We start from the raw sequence: 22,507 nt of genomic DNA on the forward strand, positions 1-22,507 counted from the left end.
CCGACACGCACTAAAATTGGGGTGTATAAGCAGTCAATCAGTGAAATGCGATCCCCTCCAAGATTAACGGCACCTGAAAGCACACAGTAACCCTGCACAAGCACAGGGAAAGGAAACCGTTCTGTCGGATGTGGTTTACTTGCTCCTATCCTAGCCTGGACTCCCAAGGCATCTGTCAATAAACCATGCCTACACTTAGCATCATTTACAATTAGCCTTATAAATGGGCTAACATTTTCTAAGTGCTAGTTCTGGAACCATACCAGGACTTTGGCCACAACCAGAAGGTTCGCTTGCGGCAACTTGTTGACAACGTTATCCCAAAAGACCCCAAAACACAACACCAACAAAGAGTGATAGAAGAATGTATATCGAAAGACTAGAGCATATACCAAGCCTTCAGACCACTGAGGTTTATCTGTGATTCTGTGACCTCTTGTATGACTTCAATTGACAAAACCCTGCACCACCACTGAATTGCTTATCGATGCATCCCAATAAATTCTACCCCCAGCCCTTTGAATTTTAATTCTGTGGCCGTGCAAAGATGGTTTTGCATCAGCATTTCCAACCTGTTTGCATTAAAGCACACGTTGTAAGGTAATTCGGTATTAATTTATTTATTTAATAAAAGGCACAGTTTGATTTAGTTGGAACTAACGGCACATTTAAATACTTTGCGGGTTTCCCACTTCGATATTTGTTTATTGTTAGAGAACAGAAATTTAATACAACAAACCAAATATAGATGACAAAAATAACTAAGGATGTATGTTTCCCCTCTGATATTTAGACAAATGGCAAATTTTGATCCCCAGCACAAATTTCTAATACGCAGAACTACATAGTTTTTTCATTTCAAATTAGAGGATTTGCTACTAACATGCCATATGCTGTGTGATACGTTTAACAGAATGTTACACTTCTAATTGCATACCAATCAAGGGTTCATATTTTCCAACAATTAGCGGGGTAAAATATAAATTTCCCAGTGTGGTTGTTACTTTCAGGCATCCAACAGAGCCTATAATATTTGAATGTACACATCTTGGAAATATTTTAATCCACATAAATTCACAAACATGATTTGTCTTCAGTAAGAGACCTCCGCACACAGAACAGTGACTTAGAGAGGATGGGGAGAAAGGAGAATGAAAGACGCATTTCTGCTTAGAGCACCTTTTTGAATTCCCATTATCTCCCATAAATGTTCTCAGATATCCGACCCCAGAAACGGGGGTAGAGAACGCAGGGGATGTGTGTGAGGGGTGTTATGGGGTTTGGGTTTTTGGGAGATGGTGGTGGTAACAAGGGATATCTACTTACAATGCCTCAACCTTCCGTAATGAAGATCCACTCCTAACAGTGGTTGAAAGGAAGAACTATGAAGCTATTTCTGACATCATGGGATCTTACAGAATAAGCTTTTCCAAACATTTGAAATTCACCCTGTTTCATGGGCAAGCACATAAAATTAAATATTCTATATTCATGCCAATTTTGTCTGGTTTGAATGGGGAACAGAAAAAAAAAAAAAAAAAAAAAAAAAAAAAAACAGGAAACAGCTCTAGATAATCTTGATTAATTTCCACTTTCCTAGGCAGAAGATGGTATCCAAGCCTGACATTCATGCTACAGCTTTAGAAATGTTTTAGGATATTTTGTGATGACATGAGCTTGCTTTTTATTTGTATCTATTAATTTACTTGCTGATATTCAAATTTCACTAACAAGTGATGAGTCTTCCCATCATAGCATTTATTATTTATGATGGAGCAGGAGAGCACTGCTTAATGAATAGCAAGATGACTCGGATTCATTTTCAAAATACAAAGAATCCCAAGTGACTTTTCACCTAGACATTATTATATAGCAGCAAAATTTTTACTGAATAAAATATTTACTTCTCTTTATTTCAGTGTTTATAAACTTGAATAAACTCAGATTGCCATTAGAATATGAAGTAATGACAATTAAAGACTGACTAATCACCGCATATAAAACAGTTTTGATTTGCTATTAATTGCCAGATACTATGTACTGGGATTTAATTTCTAGAGAAATGCTCAGGGCACTTCCACTTCAGCAGTGAAAATATTTGAACCTGCACTTACAACTCCTGTTTCTTTAGCATTATCTATATAACAGCCTTTCATTACAGCCTCCTCTCTCGATTTTAGGATGTCACGAAAAGTATAGGAGTCATCACTACAGTATTTGAGTTTAAAGCTTCCTCCCCAGGGTAGTTCAAAGACTTCATCACCGCAAGGTTCAGTATAAACAGTACTAGCCAATGATATCCAGAAGACTTGCATACTGAGAATATGCATGCTGCTACCTTGAACTTTCATGAAAAAATAAAAATAAAAAATAGCATCGACCAAGGATCACATTTGGAATTTTTGCAATTAAGAACTACCCACTATCCTGTGTAGAACAGTCTGAGTTTCAAATTTGAAGAACAAACAACAGCATGAGATAATTGATGGGACAGACAATGTTACAAAAATCCAATGGGGCAGTATTTAGTTCGTATCTACAGAGAATGGGATGTAAATAAAACCTAATTCCTCAGCCAAATGAAATATCTGGGTTTCTGCATACCTTTGGTCCCTTCACCTTTAAATTTACCCATGCAGCAACTCCATAGTGAGTTCATACCATAGGACTATCCAACTTAATTCGTTTAAAGGTTCATTGATGGCACGGTGTATGGCATCCACAGCTCCACAGACTAAAACTCCGGGTTCAAGGTAAGGGTAAATACCATCTGTGGCCTTTTCCCTAAATTAGGTAATGCTACTGGATTATTACCAAATTGCCGGTACCAATACAAAAGATACTTTATAAGTACCGAGAATGATTAAGAAAGATGATGTACATTACTTCAGAGCTGTTCTTAATCTCACACAACACATTGCTTTCAAAACAATTTATTACAGTAACAGAAGAAAACCTGGGAAAGTTTCTCATGTATGACAATCAAGTAACTGATTTTTTTCAAACGCTCAAAATAACCGAGTTTCATTGTGTGCCACTCTGCCTTTTGAAGAACAGCTTCCAGATTACCACCTCTAACCTCTGCTACAAGCTGCCTTCCCTAGCAGGTCCGCATCGTCCCATGGCATAGGGTTCGTCTGCCTCCTCCCGTTTTTACTTGACTGAATTGTGTGCAGCTTTCTGAATGGACGTCCTGCACCAAAACTATGTGCTGTGACAGCCAGAAAGCCAAAACATTTCTCACAAGTAAACAGCCCTGAACTTCTCCTTTCCATTCCTTGTCTTGCATCAATCTAGCATTTTATATATATACATATTTTTAGTCTTTGTCTGGTGTTTACTACTTCTGCAGAGATTTCTGAATATTATTGGCTCCGAAGAACTGCATGGACTGCACTACTGCCTCTCAAAAAGGTGAAAATTGAAGGAGAAATTGAAGTAATGCTTTGGTGGGCTGCCGGTGGCCAGTTGCCAGATGTCCCCCAGCCACTGTCTCCCTGCCCCTCCTCAACAGGACAGGGGGAGAAAATAGAATGGAAAACCTTGTGGGTTGAGATAAAGGTAGGGACATCAATCACTGTCATGAGTAAAAAGAACCACTTGGGGAAAAGTGATTTTGTTTCTTACCAACTGAAGCAGATTTAGGCTGTAAGAAACATGACAGAATAACACTTTCCACCTACCTACCTTTCCCAGTCCCAACACCCCCCTTCATCTGACCCCTCTCCCCCAGCAGCACAGGGGATGGGATAGGATGGGATGGGATGGGATGGGATGGGATGGGGGATGTGCTCAGCCCCCCCAGCCCCTCTTGGCCACCCTTTCCTCCTCACCTGTGGCCCTGCTCCAGCAGGGGCCCTGCCCCGGGCTGCAGCCCTTCAGGAACACCCTGCTCCCACAGGGGCTCCCCACGGCCGCAGCTCCCTCAGGAAATGTCCCCCTGCTGCGGCGTGGGCCCTCCCCGGGCTGCAGGGTGGAGATCTGCTCCAGCGGGGGCTCTGCAGGGCTGCCGGGGAATCCCTGCTGCCTGTGGGCCTGGAGCCCCTCCTGCCCTCCTCCTCCTGGGGCCTGGGCCCTCTGCTGCTTCTCCCTTGCCCTGGGCCTTCTCCCTGGCACGGGGCCATGTTCGGGCAGCCCCAGCCTCTGCCCATGGAGGCTCTGCAGCCCCCCAACAACACCTGGGCATGGACATCCTTTATATTTGGATTTCTAAGACTTTGCATGTGAATGTGATGAAAAGCTTAATTATCTTATAATGAAAACTCATCTATCACTTGAAACTCCTCTGTGTATGTGGGTTTCCTAACAATGGCTGAACTTCCACCTAGCAACACCAAGTGCTTGGGAAGCAACGCTGCACGAAACACGTGTTGATTCCATGCTTTTAAGGACAACACAAGTCACCTGGATAGACAAATGCCATTTTGTCACTCAGAGCACTAGCCAAGATAATAGGAAAGAAGTTGTTATATATCTGACTGTTAAGCAGTGGAGCTGCAGGCATCAATCCAGCTCTCACTAGTCAGCTATGGAGCATCTGCCTGTGTTTGCTAAGGAAGACTAAGGGATGAAAAATGGTGGTGACTAGGGAATCTGAAATCAATTCATAAACTTTACAATGTCTGAAATATAGACACTTTTTTGTAGCATTACATTCATCTCTGACAGAAATAAGTGCAGATACTGCTTTACTATAGCATTGGTTAGGAAGTTAAGTAGCCAAAGTATGAAATGGAATTAAAATGTTCATCTGAAAGTTTTGGCGGTTTAATTATTTTGTATTTACTCAGAGGAACTACATTATTATCCATCTTAAACACTGAAGACCTTGTTAGGCTAGAGGAGACTGCAGCCACTTGCTGAACACTGTGGTGTAGCTGGATATCAACAAAATTCACCTTGGTCTTAGTACATAAACTTTGAAAAGTGACAGAAGGTTTAACAGGCTGGATTTGCTCCATCATCACCAATTTCAAACTAATGTTTGCAAGGGAGGCTATGCTGGTCTTGATAGCCTACATCATGTTCTGTGAAATACTAAATATTCATTACAATTCCAGCGACTAATAGGAGATAACGATAGATAATCTTGAAAAGGAAAGAACTTTTACTTTTTTAAGGTAGAGATCATTAAGGATCCATGTCAGGAATGATCCTTCTAAAGAGCTAGTCTTGTCATGCAGATCCCCCCCCAAAAAAAAAAAAGTATTTTGCAACAGACACGGATAAAGGCTACTTAAATGATCGTGAGACGGGCAATAAAATAGCACTATGCTATCAAGGAGACTAGGAGAGGTAGTCCTGACTGCTGTCTTGAAATGCACCAAATAAAAAGCTAGAGTAAAAAAGGGCAAACTTCAGAGACTGAGAAAAGCTATTTAAACTGAAGAACATTATTGACATGAGAACAAAAGGGCTGGAAATGAGTCACAAATAAATTTAATCTTGAAATTCCTACTCACAGTATGGTTCTGAGATGCAGCTCAATAAGTTTATAAAAGGCTCTCCAAACAACATTACACTGAGACACTTTCTGCAATCTACTTCTGAATTAAATAACATCAAGATGTATATTTCATGTTACGATATTAATTTAAAAAGCATGCAGGCAATATAAATCCCTATCTGTTAAGTACCCATAAACAGAAATAATTTCCTTCAAATACATCCTAACCTTTAACAAGAATAGTTCGTAAATAGCAAATGGTGAGAGCACTGCTGATTAATACCTTCATTAGGAACAGACGTTCACAAACTCACTGTTTGCTCCAACAAGTTATAAGAAATTATAGTCACTGGAAAACCAGAAGTGGCCATTTTGCCTCTTTAAGCAGACAAAGTTCAGGATGTTCACTCCAACTGACTGCTGCTTACTGGTCTTATTTTCATCTAATCTCAAACCTTTGACTACCTTTATTACTATTTTTCATTTTGTTTCTCAACCACTAGTTTGCAATTCTGTAAACGACAAAAAAAACGTTTTCTTTCTGCAGGTGAAGGATATATGGGGAAAAGCATGATAGAAAAGCAAGCAGAGATGCAGTAACTGGGAGCTCAATGTCACAAAGGAGCCCACTAGCCAGCACAGTGTGGACACCATCACCGCGGGGTCAGCTCCCATTTTGGAGGGAGGGTTATGCATTTGGGCAAACTCCTGGGCAGAATGGCTGAGCTACAAATGTATTGTGTTTCAAATACGAGCCTTGAATCCAAATTACATGATATAGAGGTGTAACATCATATTTGACCCCACCTACCCATCCAAGTATGAGGAAGGCAAAGACCCCGCTGAGAAGCCCTGTGTTGCCAATGTCCCCAGCTCAGCAGTGCTTGGCTGCAGCTTGTTTGCAGCTCTGAGCCCTCAAGTACCACTACAATAAATTTACTAACTGCTCCCACAGCATGGAAGTACTGTTCAAAGGCTCCCAGGCAGAAGCATTTGGGGCTGGTGGCCTCTGTTTCTGCTCTGAAGTTTTTTACTTAAGGTTTCTGATGCTTTTAATACCTGCACTTTTCCTTTAGCTTGAATAACCCAACCCCACCGCTGATTCAGATAACTGACACTTGACTGTTTATCAAAGCACAGAAATGTAATTATCCCTTGACACTTCTTTTAATTATTGAGGATTGCTGCTGCTGCCTTTTTTTTCCCTGAAGTTTTCACATGAGGCAAGCAATTATTTCTCTCTGTGTAATTCCAGACACTGCTGAGCCATTTTACCCTTTCCATATACTACTAACATTTTTAATTAAGATTCTTCCTTATTTCATCTCTTGTCTCTGGCCTTGATATGAAAGTTCTGTAACAGCTCTGTACATGTCTGACACTATTGAGCCACAACTTTCTATGACACCGCTCCAAATGTAATGAGTAACAGAAAACAAATACAGTGTCTTTTGATGAAAGCTCTTACTGCAGCCATACTGCAGAATACATTTGCTCAGCTCTTCTATACAGTAAGATTAAAAACAGAAAAAAAAAAAAAAAGCCCATCTCCTTCTATAACTTTTACTAATGTATCCAAAAATGATACTGAAGTGAGTCTGAATTTTTGCTTGATAAAGAAATGCATAGTAAAATAAGATCACTACTGAGTATATAGTCATAGCTTGGGATGGTTTTTCTTTTTGACTGGCTTCCTTTGTAAAAATCAAATTAATTAATTATTTCAATTATTCAAATCAATCAAATCAAATTAACCTCTTCCTTGCCTAAAACTGTAATATCTCTCTTCTAAATATATATATATCTCCATACACACACATTATGGTCACTTAATACAAAAGTCAGGTATATAAAATAAAAACAGAAGTAAAACCACAAAGTTTCAACATTCAAGAAAGAAATGGCGAAAAAAGGAGACGGAAAAATAAATCTCTTAATCTAGAAAATAGACAATTAGCAGCTGATTTTGAGAGAGAAAAAAAAAAAAAAGTAAAAATGAAAAGAAGAGAAAATGAAAAAGAGAGGACTCCAGTCAACACTTGTAATTTTCTCATACAAATCTGTCTGTTCTAGTCTTATGCTCGTACTGTTGAGGTTTTGGCAGTTGGAAGCTATTAATTTCAGCATTACAAGGCTTATTGAGGTGGATTTATGTTCTTTATAGTCATTAATTCACTTCTGCTTCCTTGATGAAATGAGGGACTACTTCAGAATGAACACTGCAAATTAAACCACCTTTCCTCCCCCCAGATCGTCTGTTCCCCAGAAAATTTCTACTGATCTTAGACCAAGCTGCCCTTAACTGAAGGGTCAAAACACGTTAAGGGTGTGGGTGTATGTGCCCACACGCATTTTTTATTATTATTATTATTTTGGTTTTATTTCAGGGTTTTATTTTGCTTTTAGCAAAAGATAAAAATAAAAGAAAAAGCTTCCAATGAATTTGTTCAACTACGAACTTCTAAACTGCAGCACTTACAGTTGCACTTCTCTTCAGAAGATGTCATAATCCAGTCAAAGGACACCCTTTTTCCATAAAAGAGTCTCATCCGAAGTCCAGGGTAGTCAGTGAAAAGACTGCTTTCATTTTACAGCACTCATGCTATTCAGCTCCAAGCGTATGACTTATTTTTTAAAGAGAAATAAAAACTGAATAAAACCAGAAGCTAGATAAGGAAAGCTGAGGCATGCCTTCTGGAACAAGGCCTCCCTTCCTGCTTACTGCCCGAAACCAATTACGTGTTGAACCTGTCCTACATAGGCTATTCAGAATATTTCTGATTGTAGAATCAGCTTATTTTTCATTTCTCATTCTCTGCATACTTAACTGTACAATTCATTTAATTGCTGGGTAATTAAAATCCTGCCTGATCAAAGCATCTTTCTTGCCTCTCTTGTTCATACATACATCTTCTGATCTTTTTTCCTTTATTCTTTGTTAATTGTCCACAAGCTGAACTATATTTTTCTGAATTTTATTCAAACGGTATCTTCTTTGTCCATCAAAGTAATAGAAATCTATTTCTCTGCAGATTCGGTGATACTTGTCACTGACTGCTTTACAAGACAGCTTCTTTGTCTTTTCAATCTTCTTCCTTACAATTGTCTTTGAACCTCTTTTTGAAAATGCAACCCATTTTCTTGATTATTTCAACAGCTTTTCATTTTTTAATTTGGATGTTCAATTAATCTATTATTCAATTTGCTTCTAACAGTACCTAAAAAATTAAGTACCTTGCTCTGACTGTGCAACAATTTATCATCCTTACGGTGTTCCTCCATCACCTGTTATGGCTTAACTGCAATCTCATAAGCGTTATTCCTACAAAGAAGTAACCTGTATATGCCTTTTTTAAAAAATAAATTAAAAAAAAATACATTAAACTTTTGTAAAAGGAAATACTGAAAACAAAGTAAGTCACTTAACTCACTGTAACAAAAGCTATTAGGTGCATGTGCCTGATTCAGACTTGAATGAGTTAATTATCCTGCTACCACAGAGTTCTGAGTTTCTCCTTCCTTTTCATATCTGATCAAACACCATCATCTGGTAGTTTCCTCTCCTGCTCCAAGATGGTATTAAAATCCTTAAGCATCTTTAAAAAATAAATAAATAAAATAGACTGCATTTATTAACAGACGGGTACTATTCAGTATGTTCTATGCCAAAAGTTGCCTGATTTCGGCAATTTCCTCCCCTTCATGCAAACTGATCCTCTGACAGATTTCCAGCAATAAGTCCACTTATTTCCTATGTCCTGATTTTGTTAAATTAAAGAAATCTGTATCAGAGAAAGTGTAGTTCAAAGCAAGAGAGGCTGTCTTAGATGCTTGAGTAGTCGACACAGAATCCACCTGCCAGATTAACTCAACTCAGTATCTGAGCAGATTTTATTCAGCGTGGTAACATAACCCCATAAACGTAAACCTAACAGTAAGTCTCCATTATTTGATCACCTCCAAAACTTTACTTTTTCCTACTCTGGTTTGATTAGAGCTCTTCCGTAAGAAGCTTCCCATGGGAGGTTTCATTAGAGACTTGTGCAGACATCCCATGCACCTTTCTTCACAGCTGAATCACACTGGTAGCTCAGAGCAACACTTAATCAATCCCTCTCCAGTCACTTCAGACAGCTGAACTTCTAGCAGATTTCTGTGTTATTTGTCTCTGAACAGATAATTTTCCTTTCTGGACTTACATTTCATCCATTTTGGTTATGGTACTTTGATTTTTTGAGATTATCTATTGATTCCTGTGTGGTAGCCTGATCTTTTTGAAGAGACTGTGGTGCTTGTCTTTGAGCCATCAGCATATCTCATCAGTATGTTCTTCTTCCTTCTCTTGTCTTTTTTCTTTTTCTTTTTTAAAGCAAAAATCGCTATCAGTTCACACTGGCAAAATCATAAAAAAATGGTCCTAGACCAATGCTTAGACAACTCCATTAGTATTTGTTACTCCTTTTTCCCTCCAGCCTCTTCCCACTGCTTTGATAGAAACTCTGGGCCTGCAGCTTCAGCTACCAGTTCCTTCAGAAATCCAAGAAGGATGTAACCACTGGGTCTCAACCCATTATGGGAGGCTTTGTTCATTTGTTTTCACTTTTTGGTGCTCTCTTTATTCTTAGTACCTTTTCTTTGAAATCCCTACTAGTCTACCTATGTCTGAAACCCTTTCTCTGCAAGTTTTTCCCCTCAGTTTAGAGTAACCAAGGCTTTGGTAAGAATTAGAAGCAATAGCTGATTCCAAGCATTTCACACAATAGCATGTTTTGACATGTGAGAATGTTACTTTTGTGCCAGATGCCCTAGTTTTATCAAGTTAGTCCTTTTTTTTTCAATGTACTACCCCAGTCCCTTAACACCTCCCAGTAACTAAAGCATGTTGCTTATCTGACATTGCCAAAATATCCTCCAAAACAGCCTGCACACAAGCTGTTAAGATACGAAAGTGTTCCCACCTCTCTTAATTCTTAAAAATAAAAATGAAAAACCTGAAGGTTTTTCTAAATGGATGAGAAAGGTTGGTTACCTAGTGAAATTCATTTACCACCCAACTGTTTCTCGGTTTCTGTCTTGCTGTGAATCACACTGCGATTCTCTGCCTCATAGACAACTTTCTCTTTAAATTTCCTGGCTATCGTTTTCTTGGTTTCAACTTAACTTCTGCTGGGAACAGCCTATCTACTGTAATTCTGAAATACAAAACATTTAAGAGTATTCTAGTCTGATAAATGACTAGAATCATATTTGTAATATTTTTGAAGGACAGACCCTGATACACTCACCTGATCTCTCCATATTCCCAAGCTTATCTCTACATAATCCACATGATCCTGTGATAATGAGTGATTTGTGTATTAAAAGAGAAAGTAAAACTGCTTCCTTGCAGGTCCCTCTTAAAACTGTTCTTTTAACTACTACCAACATGTGATTCAAAGATGGAGGATGAGCAACATTGTAGGAATGCCCCGACTAAACCCAAACTGTTAGCAGTGATCCTGGCTGCAGAGATTTGGCTCTTTTTAAGTGAGGCCTTGGAGGGGGGACAAGCTGTCAGGGTGTCAAGATAGCAGCCAGGACACAGGCTTAGAGATGTACGACTTCCTCATCTACTCACTGACAAATACTTTAAAATATTTTCCTCTGTATTGAGGACATGGTGATTTGACACTGCTGCAATCTCGGAGTTAATCACATAAACTGTGGAAAGGAAGATTTAATTATGGTCTAAGGTCAGACTGGAAAATACAAAATAAAATGGGCGAGTAGCTTCAGTAATTAATTTTAAGATCCATGAAATATGTAAGCTGTGAAAAATTATTCTAATTTGATGCTCTTTAAAATAAACCATATATTATTGAGATAATTTCTTTAAAAAGTAATACTTAGTAAGATGTTTTGCAAAACACAACCAGACAGAACTTCCAAACAAGCTGTTGTGGACTGCATCCTCATAAACCACATCAAAATACTTTTAAATCTACCTCCTCTTGAAGCTAACTACCTGCAAGGACCAATTTAAAACCACCCTTCGGTTCTGATGTTTTGAGTTTTCTGTAAGCTCAGCGTGCCTGCATGATGCAAGGAGACCAACAATTTATTGTGGACCCACAACGAAATGTAGTATACTCTACCTATATGGAAATAACTAAGACTTTGGCTATCAACCACCACTTTCCTTAATTCTGATCTGGAAACAACATTTAACAACAACATTGTTAGTTTCCCCTTCAATAACATGAAAATGAAATATATTGCATTGTGAAAAGGTATCTAAAATTAAAGTAATTGTTATCAGCTGTCTTGAAATTCCTATTTATTAGAAAGTAAGAGGTGAAGAATGAATGAAATGAGTAAATGAAATAACAGAATGAATGAAAGCAAAAGGTATTTCTGGACTTTGCCTGTGGCGATGCTTGATCATCGTATGGTTCCTGGAACATTATTGCAAATACAGTTTTTAGAATTTATGTATAATCATTGGTTTTCAGTTATTCAGCCAGTTTCTACAGGGAAGGAAAAGCTAAATGTTTGCCCTATGCATTATGACATGCAGCACCTCAAGATTTGTCTACAATTCTAAATTCCTAAATCAAACATCTCCAATAAATCTTCACTCTTACAATGTATGAGGACCATCAGGAAAAACATCTTTACCTGTGGTTGCAGCCAGCAACAGAAGTTCAGTTTCTTTTGCTTTACAAAGGAGGAGAAATTCAAAAAACTTTCTGTTGTGAAATTTATATACAACATGCAAAAAGTTGGGAACGTCTCACTTTAAATGTAGTACATCAAATTTGAATGTAGGGATATCCTGGGTCCAACCTATTTCAGGTTCAATCAAAAGCCCATTTCAAATTCAGTCTATTTCAACTTTGGTTACAACATTTTGTGCATGGCATTCGTACCTGTGATTATTTCCCTATAAAATGCAGAAGAGTACCATCAAACTGAGAAGTGTTCGGTGTCCAAATTTTGCTTGCTTGCAAAACTTAGCAGCATAAATCAAATAAAGATTGAAAAAATATCTCACCGCAAGCAATTACAATTGCCTCCATCTGACCGTTTTCAAATCAAACCACGGGACTTGCATGACATATGTACGCCTTGGAAGAGTCTTGGTTCTTCTCATTAAACTTTGCAGGCTATGTTTCCTTGATTTGATCATATTAATATATGCACCTTAAAACCACATCTATTCCTACATTTGGTTTGTTGCCCAGCAATAAAAAGAAAATATGTCATAAATTTTAGAGAACATTGAACTTGCTGGTGTTGAGCAAGATCATGTTTTTCAATTACATGTGATTTACTAACCTCGCTAATAGACAACTTCATTTTACAGAGATATCCTAAATCTTAAAATCAATTTTAACAACACATTAAGAACTCTCCCTCTCTAGCCTTCGACATATTTTCTTTTTTACCATTCCTTATGTTTTAAATACTTTTCCCTTCCCCGGTCATTTAATCATATGAAATGACAGCCCACACTGTCCACTAAGAGCCACTTTTTTCCTCCATCTGACAACCCTCAGAGCTGACTTCTGACCCTTAGACCAAAACTTCTCTGCCACTAACTTTTAATTCCACTCTTTGCCTTGCATTTGGTGAAACACAGACAGGATCGTCAAGTTTACATGAAAAATTATTTCAATATGCCTTTATAATTTTAGAAATGTAGTATTAACTTGAATATAAATTAGGTCAAATTTAAAATAAATGTTGAAGTCCAGCTTGCATAATTTTGAACAAGAGCCAGTCATTTTTTTTAAATCGTTAAACATTCATTCATGTTTCAATGTGAGCCCTTATAATATAGTAAACCCTTCAGTGTAACCATCAATATAGGAAAAGCTTTGAATAATCATAGGATCAATTTCATTACCCAACACTAAAGCAACATTTCTTAGCCAATATATTCAAAGGTTGTATTACAATGATGGCTAATATAAAGAGTGTTCATATTAAAATGCTAGTTAATGTTTTTTTTGCAGAAAAGCAAAGCTCAAAGCAAAGCAAGGTTCTGACTACAAACAGTATGATGATTGAGAGGAAAAAAAGTCAAGGGGCCGACGGTGCCATATTACATTATTCTTAAAAGTAACTTATCAATAACATCAAAAAGAAATCGGAGGGGAGGGATGATAAAAGAACATTTGTAAAACACTGCCGCGTTAATTATACGTATTAAGATGACAGTTCTTTAAGTGGAAATGGTAACGGTCAAAGAACGTTTAAGATAGCTTGCATAAGATTATCTCAATATTGGTATTCAGCACAGACCACCATCACTGAAAAAAGCAGATTTGTACAAGATAGTGGAGGTCTATAATAAACCATACGAAAGCACAAACACTGTTTCTATCACTTCAAAGCAACAGGAAAAAAAATACAGGAAAACAGAATGTGCATTACATCTTAGATGATTTGAAACACGTAACACTTTACTATAGCTATAGTAGGAAACATAATCTGGCTAAAATTTAGAGTCTGAAGGACCATGTGTCACATCGCCTAAAGTTGTGTACACATACACTCATTCTTGATTGTCCAGCCATTCCAACAAATCCTTGTTATTCCCACCTACCGAATTGAAAGACAATCTTTTAATTCCTCCTCCATCCGACACACTAATAAAATCAAAATTAGCCTATCACAGCCTTTCTGAAGGATCCCACTAGCTTTCCTCAGGATGACTGCAGGTAGGTTTACCTGGCCACACGGTGGTGAAACTCGGTAGCAAAGATTCAGCTACTGAATATGTGAAGTTATAGCTGAAACTGAAATTTCTCCATTGCTTTTTATTTTCATTTTTTCTTTTGTTTTCAAGTAAAATCAGAAGAATTTACAGGTATGAGGCAGAGAACATCGCAGAGTGTTAGTTGCTGTACATATGTTCTGGCAACTACAGCAACTGCAACTCTGCATTAAGCGACAACATGAGAAATTACCAACTGCACAGGCAATTGAATTTTATTGTAAATCCGTGCTACAGTCACGATTTCTGAATAATGCATCAAAATATCAATGAAAATCACCACTTAGGCAGGATTAGTGAATGCAGTCCTGTGACTCTAAAAGCCTCTTTCACTTAGAGGCTGTAAGGTGGACTCTGGCAGTTAACTGCAAACCAAAAAAGAAAACCAAGAAAATTAAAAAAGAAGTAAGTATGAGGAATAAGAATTCATCCTTAAGATGATCTCCCATGCAAAAAGGCCAAGGAAAGATCTCCAAGCCCAGAGTCCCGACTACAAACCTGTTTAAGGTCAATGGCACTCAGTTGAACTAAGATGACTCCCAAGTGACCTGAGCTGACCACATACATCTGCCACGAGCTGCCTGTTTTACTGATGAGGACCAAATCGCCACAGACAGACATCCAAGCAAGTGCTACCAAATCTCTGAATCCTCTGAAGGACAGCTGCCAGGTAAGCATGGTTTCAGAGACAGATGTTTAAAGTTCGACATGTTTACAACACAACAGATTCAAAATACTACCAGTTTCAGCCTTCTCATCTATATATCAGGTGCGTACACATTTTGACATGAGTTGAGGATGGTCTGCATGCTTGGAAAAAAAAAGCAATTGTAAGGATAAATGTATGGAAATAAGAGCATTTGGGGTCTTTTAAGTTTAAATAATTAACTCAGACAATGCTGATGGACCATTGCTCCTTAAAAGCGGTCCTCTCTGAGTCATCAAATTAATTAGAACAAGGAGCATAGAGTTAAATTTGCTTTTAAAACAAAGACTTTGAAAACAGTTTTCTTACAAACATGGTACTTCTTCTGTAACCGATCACTGCAGCAGAAGGGCTGGGAATAAAATACCCCATGTTCCAAAACCTCTACACCAGCCTTGTTAAGAACCTTAGACACAAGTCAAATTATCACACTTCTTCAAAATTAAATCAATGAAATATTTAACTGTTTGAACACCACTCTAAATGCAAAGTTAAGATTTACTAAGATTACTAAGAAAGATACTAGTGCAAATACCTAGATTATGATGAGAAAAATACCACAAATAACACCGCAATTCTGTATTAAAATGTTTTAGAGAAATTACTTGAAAAACATGCACTGTCAGGCAAAGAGAAAATTTAAGCAGCAGCCACCTCTCCTGCAAAACATCTCGGTCCACAAATTACGGGAAAAAGTGCATACTCAGGTTTCATATATACCATCACTGAACAGTGATACTTAAAACAAAACTGATATAATTTTTACGTTTATATTCAGCTAAGCAAAATATCTAAAGGGAAAAAAAAAAAAAAAACTAGCAGATTCTTCCGTATCACAGAGTACCAGTAAATGAAAACATTACCATTCTCATGCTGCCAGAGATTACAAACCAGTACGTCCTCAGAAGAGATCATCAGTAGATTTTGACATTACTCACCCCACTGGAGAGGAGCCAGCTGTAGATGCTCCAGGACCAGTTGATTGAGAACGCCTTCCACACTTGCTTCTCCTTCACGCTTCAAGGAAGGGTAAATTAGAATTAAGGAAAACTTTGATTCAGAGAAAAAAAGAGCAAGTAGCACGGACAAATTTTATTACTGCAAATCAAAACTGCAACTTCAAGATTCATTAAAGGTTCAAGTTTTATATTTGGTCTTATTAGTCAGTAAATTGGCTAACAATAATCATTAGAGCAGTTTGTATCTCTGGAATATAAAATTTAATTCCACTGGGGAGCATTAAATATAAATATGAAAAGGTAAAAAGTGTCTGAATAATAGTAAAGCACAAGGAGAAAAAATCTGGAAGCTGTAAAAATGCAGAATCTGTAAGTATGTGGTGCAGGATCACAATTCAAAATGACAAGGTAAGAACAATCTGGAAACAAAAAGAAATAAAATACAAACTGTAACAAATGTGAGGTAGGTTAGTTTTGAATATTGGCTTGGGGCAAGTTCTGTGGACATAGAAGGAATGGTAGAGAATTTAGTGACAATGTCATTATTTGATCTTTAAGGTCCCTTCCAACCCAAGCCAGTCAATGATTCTATGAAGGGTAAACATCAAGCCAGAATTGTATGGGCATGTAACCTGCAGTCTTCCCTTTTACTCAGTCCTGTATGAACTCAGGGACAAGCTCAGACTGAAATGAGAAAAAATATTCTTACTCTAAGGACAGCAGAGAACTGAAATCAACTGTTGGGAGTAACAGAATCTCTGTGTTTAAAGGGCTTCAAAACCAATGGAACACAAAGATACCATTTTCCATGTAAACAAATTCATAATAATAATTATAAACAATATATTAAAATTATATATATTTAATATGAATATTGACGATAATGTGGGGTGCATCAGGAAACCTATGTCAAAGAGCACTGGATTTTTTTTTCTAATTCTCTGATTTCAGAAGAGCACAAAGGGCTTTGAAGGACATACAGATATTAGAACCACTTCATATTTTGCCCAAGTTGCGCTGACTGGCTTCGGCACAATTTTGTACTGCAAGAAGCTCCCGTCTCAGGTAGGCTTAGAGGCATCACGGAGTGGTTGAGGTTGGAAGGGACCATCTGGGTGCCCGTAATCATGTCCAGGTGGCTTTTGAAGGTCTCCAAGAAGGAGACTCCACAACCTCTCTGGCAACCTGTGCCATTGCTCAGCCACCCACACAGCACAGCAGTGCTGCCTGATGGTCAGAGGGAACCTCCTGTGCCCCAGTTTGTTCCCATTGCCTCTTGGCCAGGCACTGGGCCCCACTGACAAGAGCCTGGCTCCATCTTCGTTGTGCCCTCCCTTCAGGTATTTCACCTTCAGGAAGAAGTGGATGTGGAGCAAGCTGGGCTCTGCACATGAGCTTCTCAAAAGTTCTCCTTATCCAACATAATAACCACAGGTGAAGTGCTGTCCCAACGTAATTACAGGCTGAACTCCCGGGAAGATGCCTCGAGGCTTTATCCAACCACTCCAAAAAAGAACTGGAGCCATCTTTCCCACGGACAGATAAACAAAGATAGATTAATCCATGAGTTTTTATAAACAACTCCTTAAAGCCATCAGTTCTTTTTCTGAAAAACTCTGAAAAGGGCGGCACATCATCAGACTGATCAAGTATGTTCTCATCTGAGTCATTTAAAAGAAAATTAACAGGTACTGAGAACAACTAATTTCTACCACAGGACATAATTTTACATGTTCTCCAGAAGGTTTAAAAAAAATCTTGAAACCTCAGACTAAAAACAGCTAATAGTTGAGACTCGAGAGCTCAAGGAGATGATTAAAGAGGGAATCGATAATTTATAGCATTTTCACCAAAAAAAAAAAAAAAAAATCAATAATCCTCATTATGGCCTGAAAAAATGTATTAAATAGCTTTAATTTCCCTACAAATGAAGAAATCATGAGTCCTAACCAAGGAATCTGAAAGCCATAAACAACATTACAGGAACCCACCTATTTGGAAAATTCAGGACAGCAGACTGCCACCTCAGAAAAACATTGCTGCTGAAAAATAAAACCCAGGACACCGGCACAACAGAGTAATTGTCATAAACCAAACTCCAAGATAGAGAATACATATTTGGAGTGCTTTATAGACACAGCAGATAAATAATTCTGTTATCACATCTTTAATCTAAGGAATATAAGCGAGAGAAAGCACTAATAAAAAGGCAGTGTTTTAAGGAAGTTTTAAAACAGAGAGGTTGCCATTACCCGTAATGTTAAGCTAACGTAACTGTAATTTACTTACAACTGGCTCACAGTGGTGCCTGGAATATTACACATTTTTACTGCCTAAAGCTCCATGGAAAGCTTAATGTCTCAGATGCCACTATAAAATGACTATTAAAAAGGTGATTCTCCAAAGTTTAATATTGGTAAATGCTATCAAAACAGATCCGTGTATTCATAAGGAAAACACATTTTTGCAATTTCAAATTCAACACATCCACAGATTATTTCTACAGCCAACGACCTGTTAAAATCGATGCAGAATACTTTACAATGCATGTGATAACTTCTGCAACAGACCACTGTTAAAAATACGGGCAGTTCCTCCAGGTGAGTACAATATTCAGAAGAAAATATATATTTAAGCCATGGCAAATGTCTGCAGTGATTTAAATATATATATTTGCATATCAACTATTAAAAATTGCCTTTCCACACTTTTAAGCCCCATGTCCAGTTTTTGCTCCCTGGTACGAGACAGCAAAACACTGGATCAAGTTCCCTGGAGTTACCGGATGATTACAGTGCTGGAGCACACAGCATAAAAACCTGAGAGAAGGGGGTTTGTTTGGTCTCGAGAAGAGAAGAAAGCCTAAGAAGAAATTTTTCTGCTTTCTGTCATTGTGGGAGAGAATAGAGAAGATGGAGTCAGACTCTTCCTGGAGGAACACAGTAGCATGAAGAGGGGCAACAGACACAAGCTGCAGGACAGCGTGTTCTACCAGACCTGGAGAGCTTCCTTCCAACCTCCATTATTCCCTAATCCATGCAACCTCACCTTCTTCGGGACAAAACAGATTCGATACAATAGTGATGTCCAAGTTGCACAAACTGGTTCAGCAAACACGCTTTCCCTTGGCAGCAAATCCCCAAAGTGCTTACTTTTTAACAGGCACCTAAGATCTTGCCCACAAAGTTCCCTAAGCATCCAGACCAGGTAAAACCCTGCTGCCAGGCAGCCTCAAAGACAAAAATCACCAAAGAATCACAGAGAAACTCGGTGTGGTGGGATGGTCTAAGCATGCCCAGTGGCTACAAAGAGCACTGAATGTCAAGCCTCTGGTTGTCAATTAAAGCAAATCAGCTGGAGCCGGGGGTGCCACTGCACCCTTCCACTCTGCTCAAAGTGCAAGCTGATGAATGACAACTTTATGATCCAGAATGTAAAAGTCATTGAAAACAAACGCTCAGCTAAACAGAAGTACAGGCTGTTCAAGTCTGACTTTGCAGGTTACATCTCCCTAAATAAGCCTCCGCACATTTTCATGACCTGCCACTGCGATCACAAACCTGCTGTTCCATAGAAGTCCCATTTTGAAAAGCCTCCGCTCACCGTTCACCCAGGTCTGAATTCTTTGTTTTTAACAGTACATGCATCAGCCTGGAATGAAACAGATGACTTCCAGTTTCCACTGCAACTACTCACGTTTGGCAATTCAAGACTTTGTCTATTGGACAATAAAATGGGTTTCAATGCGGGCCTTGGATGCAATGAATGGGCAACTACCAGATACTATTGGGAAAAAATAATAATAATTTTACAGACTAGGCACCTTTATTTCACGTTTTTAGCAACATGTTGTACATGATGTAAACTATTTCATACTGATAACCTGAACGGCAATCAAATGAATTAGTTATTTCCCTAACAAAACTTTAGCTTTGTACACCAACTTGGTTGCCTAATGTGCAGTTGGGTGCCTACGTTTGTAACACAGCATGTTACCTACAACCTGCAGCTTAAAAAGACAAGAGAAATTTATTTAATTATATTAAAATGACTGATTTTTTCTCTCTGTTATGCAGCATTCCACACCTTGCATCCTTCTACAAGGATTTATTTTCACTAACATATTTCTGAGTTCTTTTGCAAATAAATACAGGTGGGAGCATGCTCACAATCATAAACAAATTAGCAAATGTTCATAAATAAGATTATACTAATGAAAAACAGATTTAAATGATTAACGAACACAGTTTACTTAGAGCAGTAGCCTTAGTCTTATTTTAAGCTGTCTGCTTTACTATTATCGTGGTACTTTATTACTAAAACTAATTACATGCAGTTATTAAGGTTCCTAAATTTAAAAGTTACTATTGCAAACAATTGCTGATGCTAAGAAGCTGTATGGGAATGTAAAGCTCCATCCAAACAAAGTATTTCTTAAGAAATCTATCCATAATGATTTTAAAATGCCACAACACGCAATATTCTCATAACTGGCAACTCATAATTATGATCAAGATGAAGTCATCAGAAGCAGAACAAAGCAGAAAAGTAAATTTCAGTAACAGTTACCAGTGGTTTGCTGTCGAACCCAGACACATATCAAATGAGACGACTCAAGTTTCTGTCCAATACATAATCATTTCAAATTTTTGATTGGCTACTTAGATGATGAAATGAAAAAAATGTTCATAAAATTTATGTATTTGGAAAAGATGTCAGTGTTCAGAAACCTCGTGAATGAGTGGAACTTCGAAAAATCCATTAGATGAAATTAAATGAAGAAAAGTACCAAGCACCAACTGGAAGGAATGAACGAATTCATAAAAGGAAGTTGGGAATAATTATTCAGGTGGAACTATATGCTCAAAATCGATCAGATATAGGACACTTGGAAGAGAAGACAAATATTGTTCTCAGAGCAAGCATCATATCTGAAACATGGAAGATGGAGCTTTTATTTCATGAGAACCTCACCTGAAGTATTGCTTCCAGCTTTGGATTCCACATATTGAGAAAAACAGCAATATGACTGAAAGAAAATGTGGTTTGAAGAAAAAAAAAAAAAAAAAAAAAAAAAAAAGGCTGGCAATTAGGTTTAAATATAGAAAAGAAAAATCAGAGGAGACATAGGCTGCTATTTTGAAAAACTGTAAGAAAACATTTAAAATAGGACAGGCTTCATATAAACCACAGAAATTAATGCTGAAGTAAAGAAAAAAAAAAGTAACTATTAGAAAAGTTAAAAATGGAGCTTGTGATTTAAGGTAACACTGGAAGTTTTATTTGTGGGGTGAGGCTCCAAATGTTTTCATGAATATGAATCCAAAACCTTACCATCTCATTTCACTAAAACTATGTTTTTTTCATAGGAAGATCAGAAATGTTTTGAAAACAAACCTGGGAGGAGCAGGAGACAGGGGAAGAAGAGGAATATTCCACCACATGGCTGTGCAAATCACAAAATGGAAGCCAGTTTTGGAGGTCACTGTCCAAGTCTATGCTCAAAGGGGGGAAAACATCAAAATTGTATCAGGTTGTTCAAGACCTTGTCCTGAATTTTTCAGTATCGTCAAAAACAGCAATTCCACAGCACTTCTGGACAACCCGTTGTACTGCTAGACCGCCATCACTGTGGAAAGCTTTCTTCCTGGTACCTAACTGGAATTTCTCTGGCTGCGACCTGCTACAGTCATCTCATCCTTGCACTGGGCATCTCGCAGGGTCTGCTTCGGTCTTCTCCAGATCCATCCCCTAGGAACCTGAAGAAAACAATCAGATCCCAACACGGTCTTAGCTTCTCTGGAAATCAAAGGCCAAAGAGTCTGTTTTTCTCAGCTTCTTCTCACACCTCGTGTGCTACAGCCCCCTCATCATGCTGGTGCCCTCCTACATCACATTTTCAGTATCTCCATCACACCCAGACATCAAAACAGTACAAAGTATTCCAGCTGCAGACAAAGAAGTGCCAAGGGGATGATAACCGTCATTTCTCTTGACTTGGCTATACTCTCATCTGTGCAAGACAGAACAGAGAGAGCCTTCAGTACACGGGTGCAACACTGACCCACAAATGACGACGTGCAGCAGAACCCAATGTTCTTTTTTTTTCTAGCCATCTAGTTCCTAGCCTATATTGATGCACAGAAAAGCTCCACTCCAGGTGCAAGAATTTCCTTTTTTTTTTTTTTTTGTTCTTGTTGAAATCAGTTCCGTTGCTCCAATCGACTTCTCTACCTTGTCAAGAACGCTCTGAATGTCAGACGTGCTCTCCAAGGTATTTCCACATCTCTGCAATTCAGGCGTCCACATTCTTCCACACATGCTTGTCTCTTCTTTGCTCTCCCACTACTTTAGAAGCTTTGGTGTCCATCCTGTGAAGTCCCAAGCTTAAAGCCAGGCTCACTAGACCAGCCAGTCTGCTGGCAAAGGTGTTCTTACCTCACTTGATCAGGAGGGTTGAGAAGAGGCACCCAGAGCTACAGGATGGAGATAGTCCGCTCAAAAAAGAGCAGCAAGTTATGCCAAAATAACACTAGATATAAAACTAAAGCATAAATAACTTATTGACGCTATCATCCTTAGCCAAACCTTTCTGTGATCCCTATGAAAAATCCCTTCAGCCAGCTGAATACTGA

General features: G+C 38.3%; 1 protein-coding gene across 5 annotated transcripts in view; it reads right to left on the minus strand.

Moving 5' to 3' along the window:
- TRAPPC9 (trafficking protein particle complex 9) overlaps positions 1-22,507 on the minus strand; it is a 455,527-nt gene that overhangs the window by 226,794 nt on the left and 206,226 nt on the right. For all 5 annotated transcript variants that reach the window (XM_035319324.1, XM_035319322.1, XM_035319323.1 and 2 more), the window contains one exon: positions 15,852-15,942. In XM_035319324.1, coding sequence (XP_035175215.1) covers positions 15,852-15,942 — 91 coding nt within the window. The remainder of the gene's footprint in view (positions 1-15,851; positions 15,943-22,507) is intronic.

This window comes from Oxyura jamaicensis, chromosome 2 (assembly GCF_011077185.1).
Source record: "Oxyura jamaicensis isolate SHBP4307 breed ruddy duck chromosome 2, BPBGC_Ojam_1.0, whole genome shotgun sequence".
NCBI classification, from domain to species: domain Eukaryota; kingdom Metazoa; phylum Chordata; class Aves; order Anseriformes; family Anatidae; genus Oxyura; species Oxyura jamaicensis.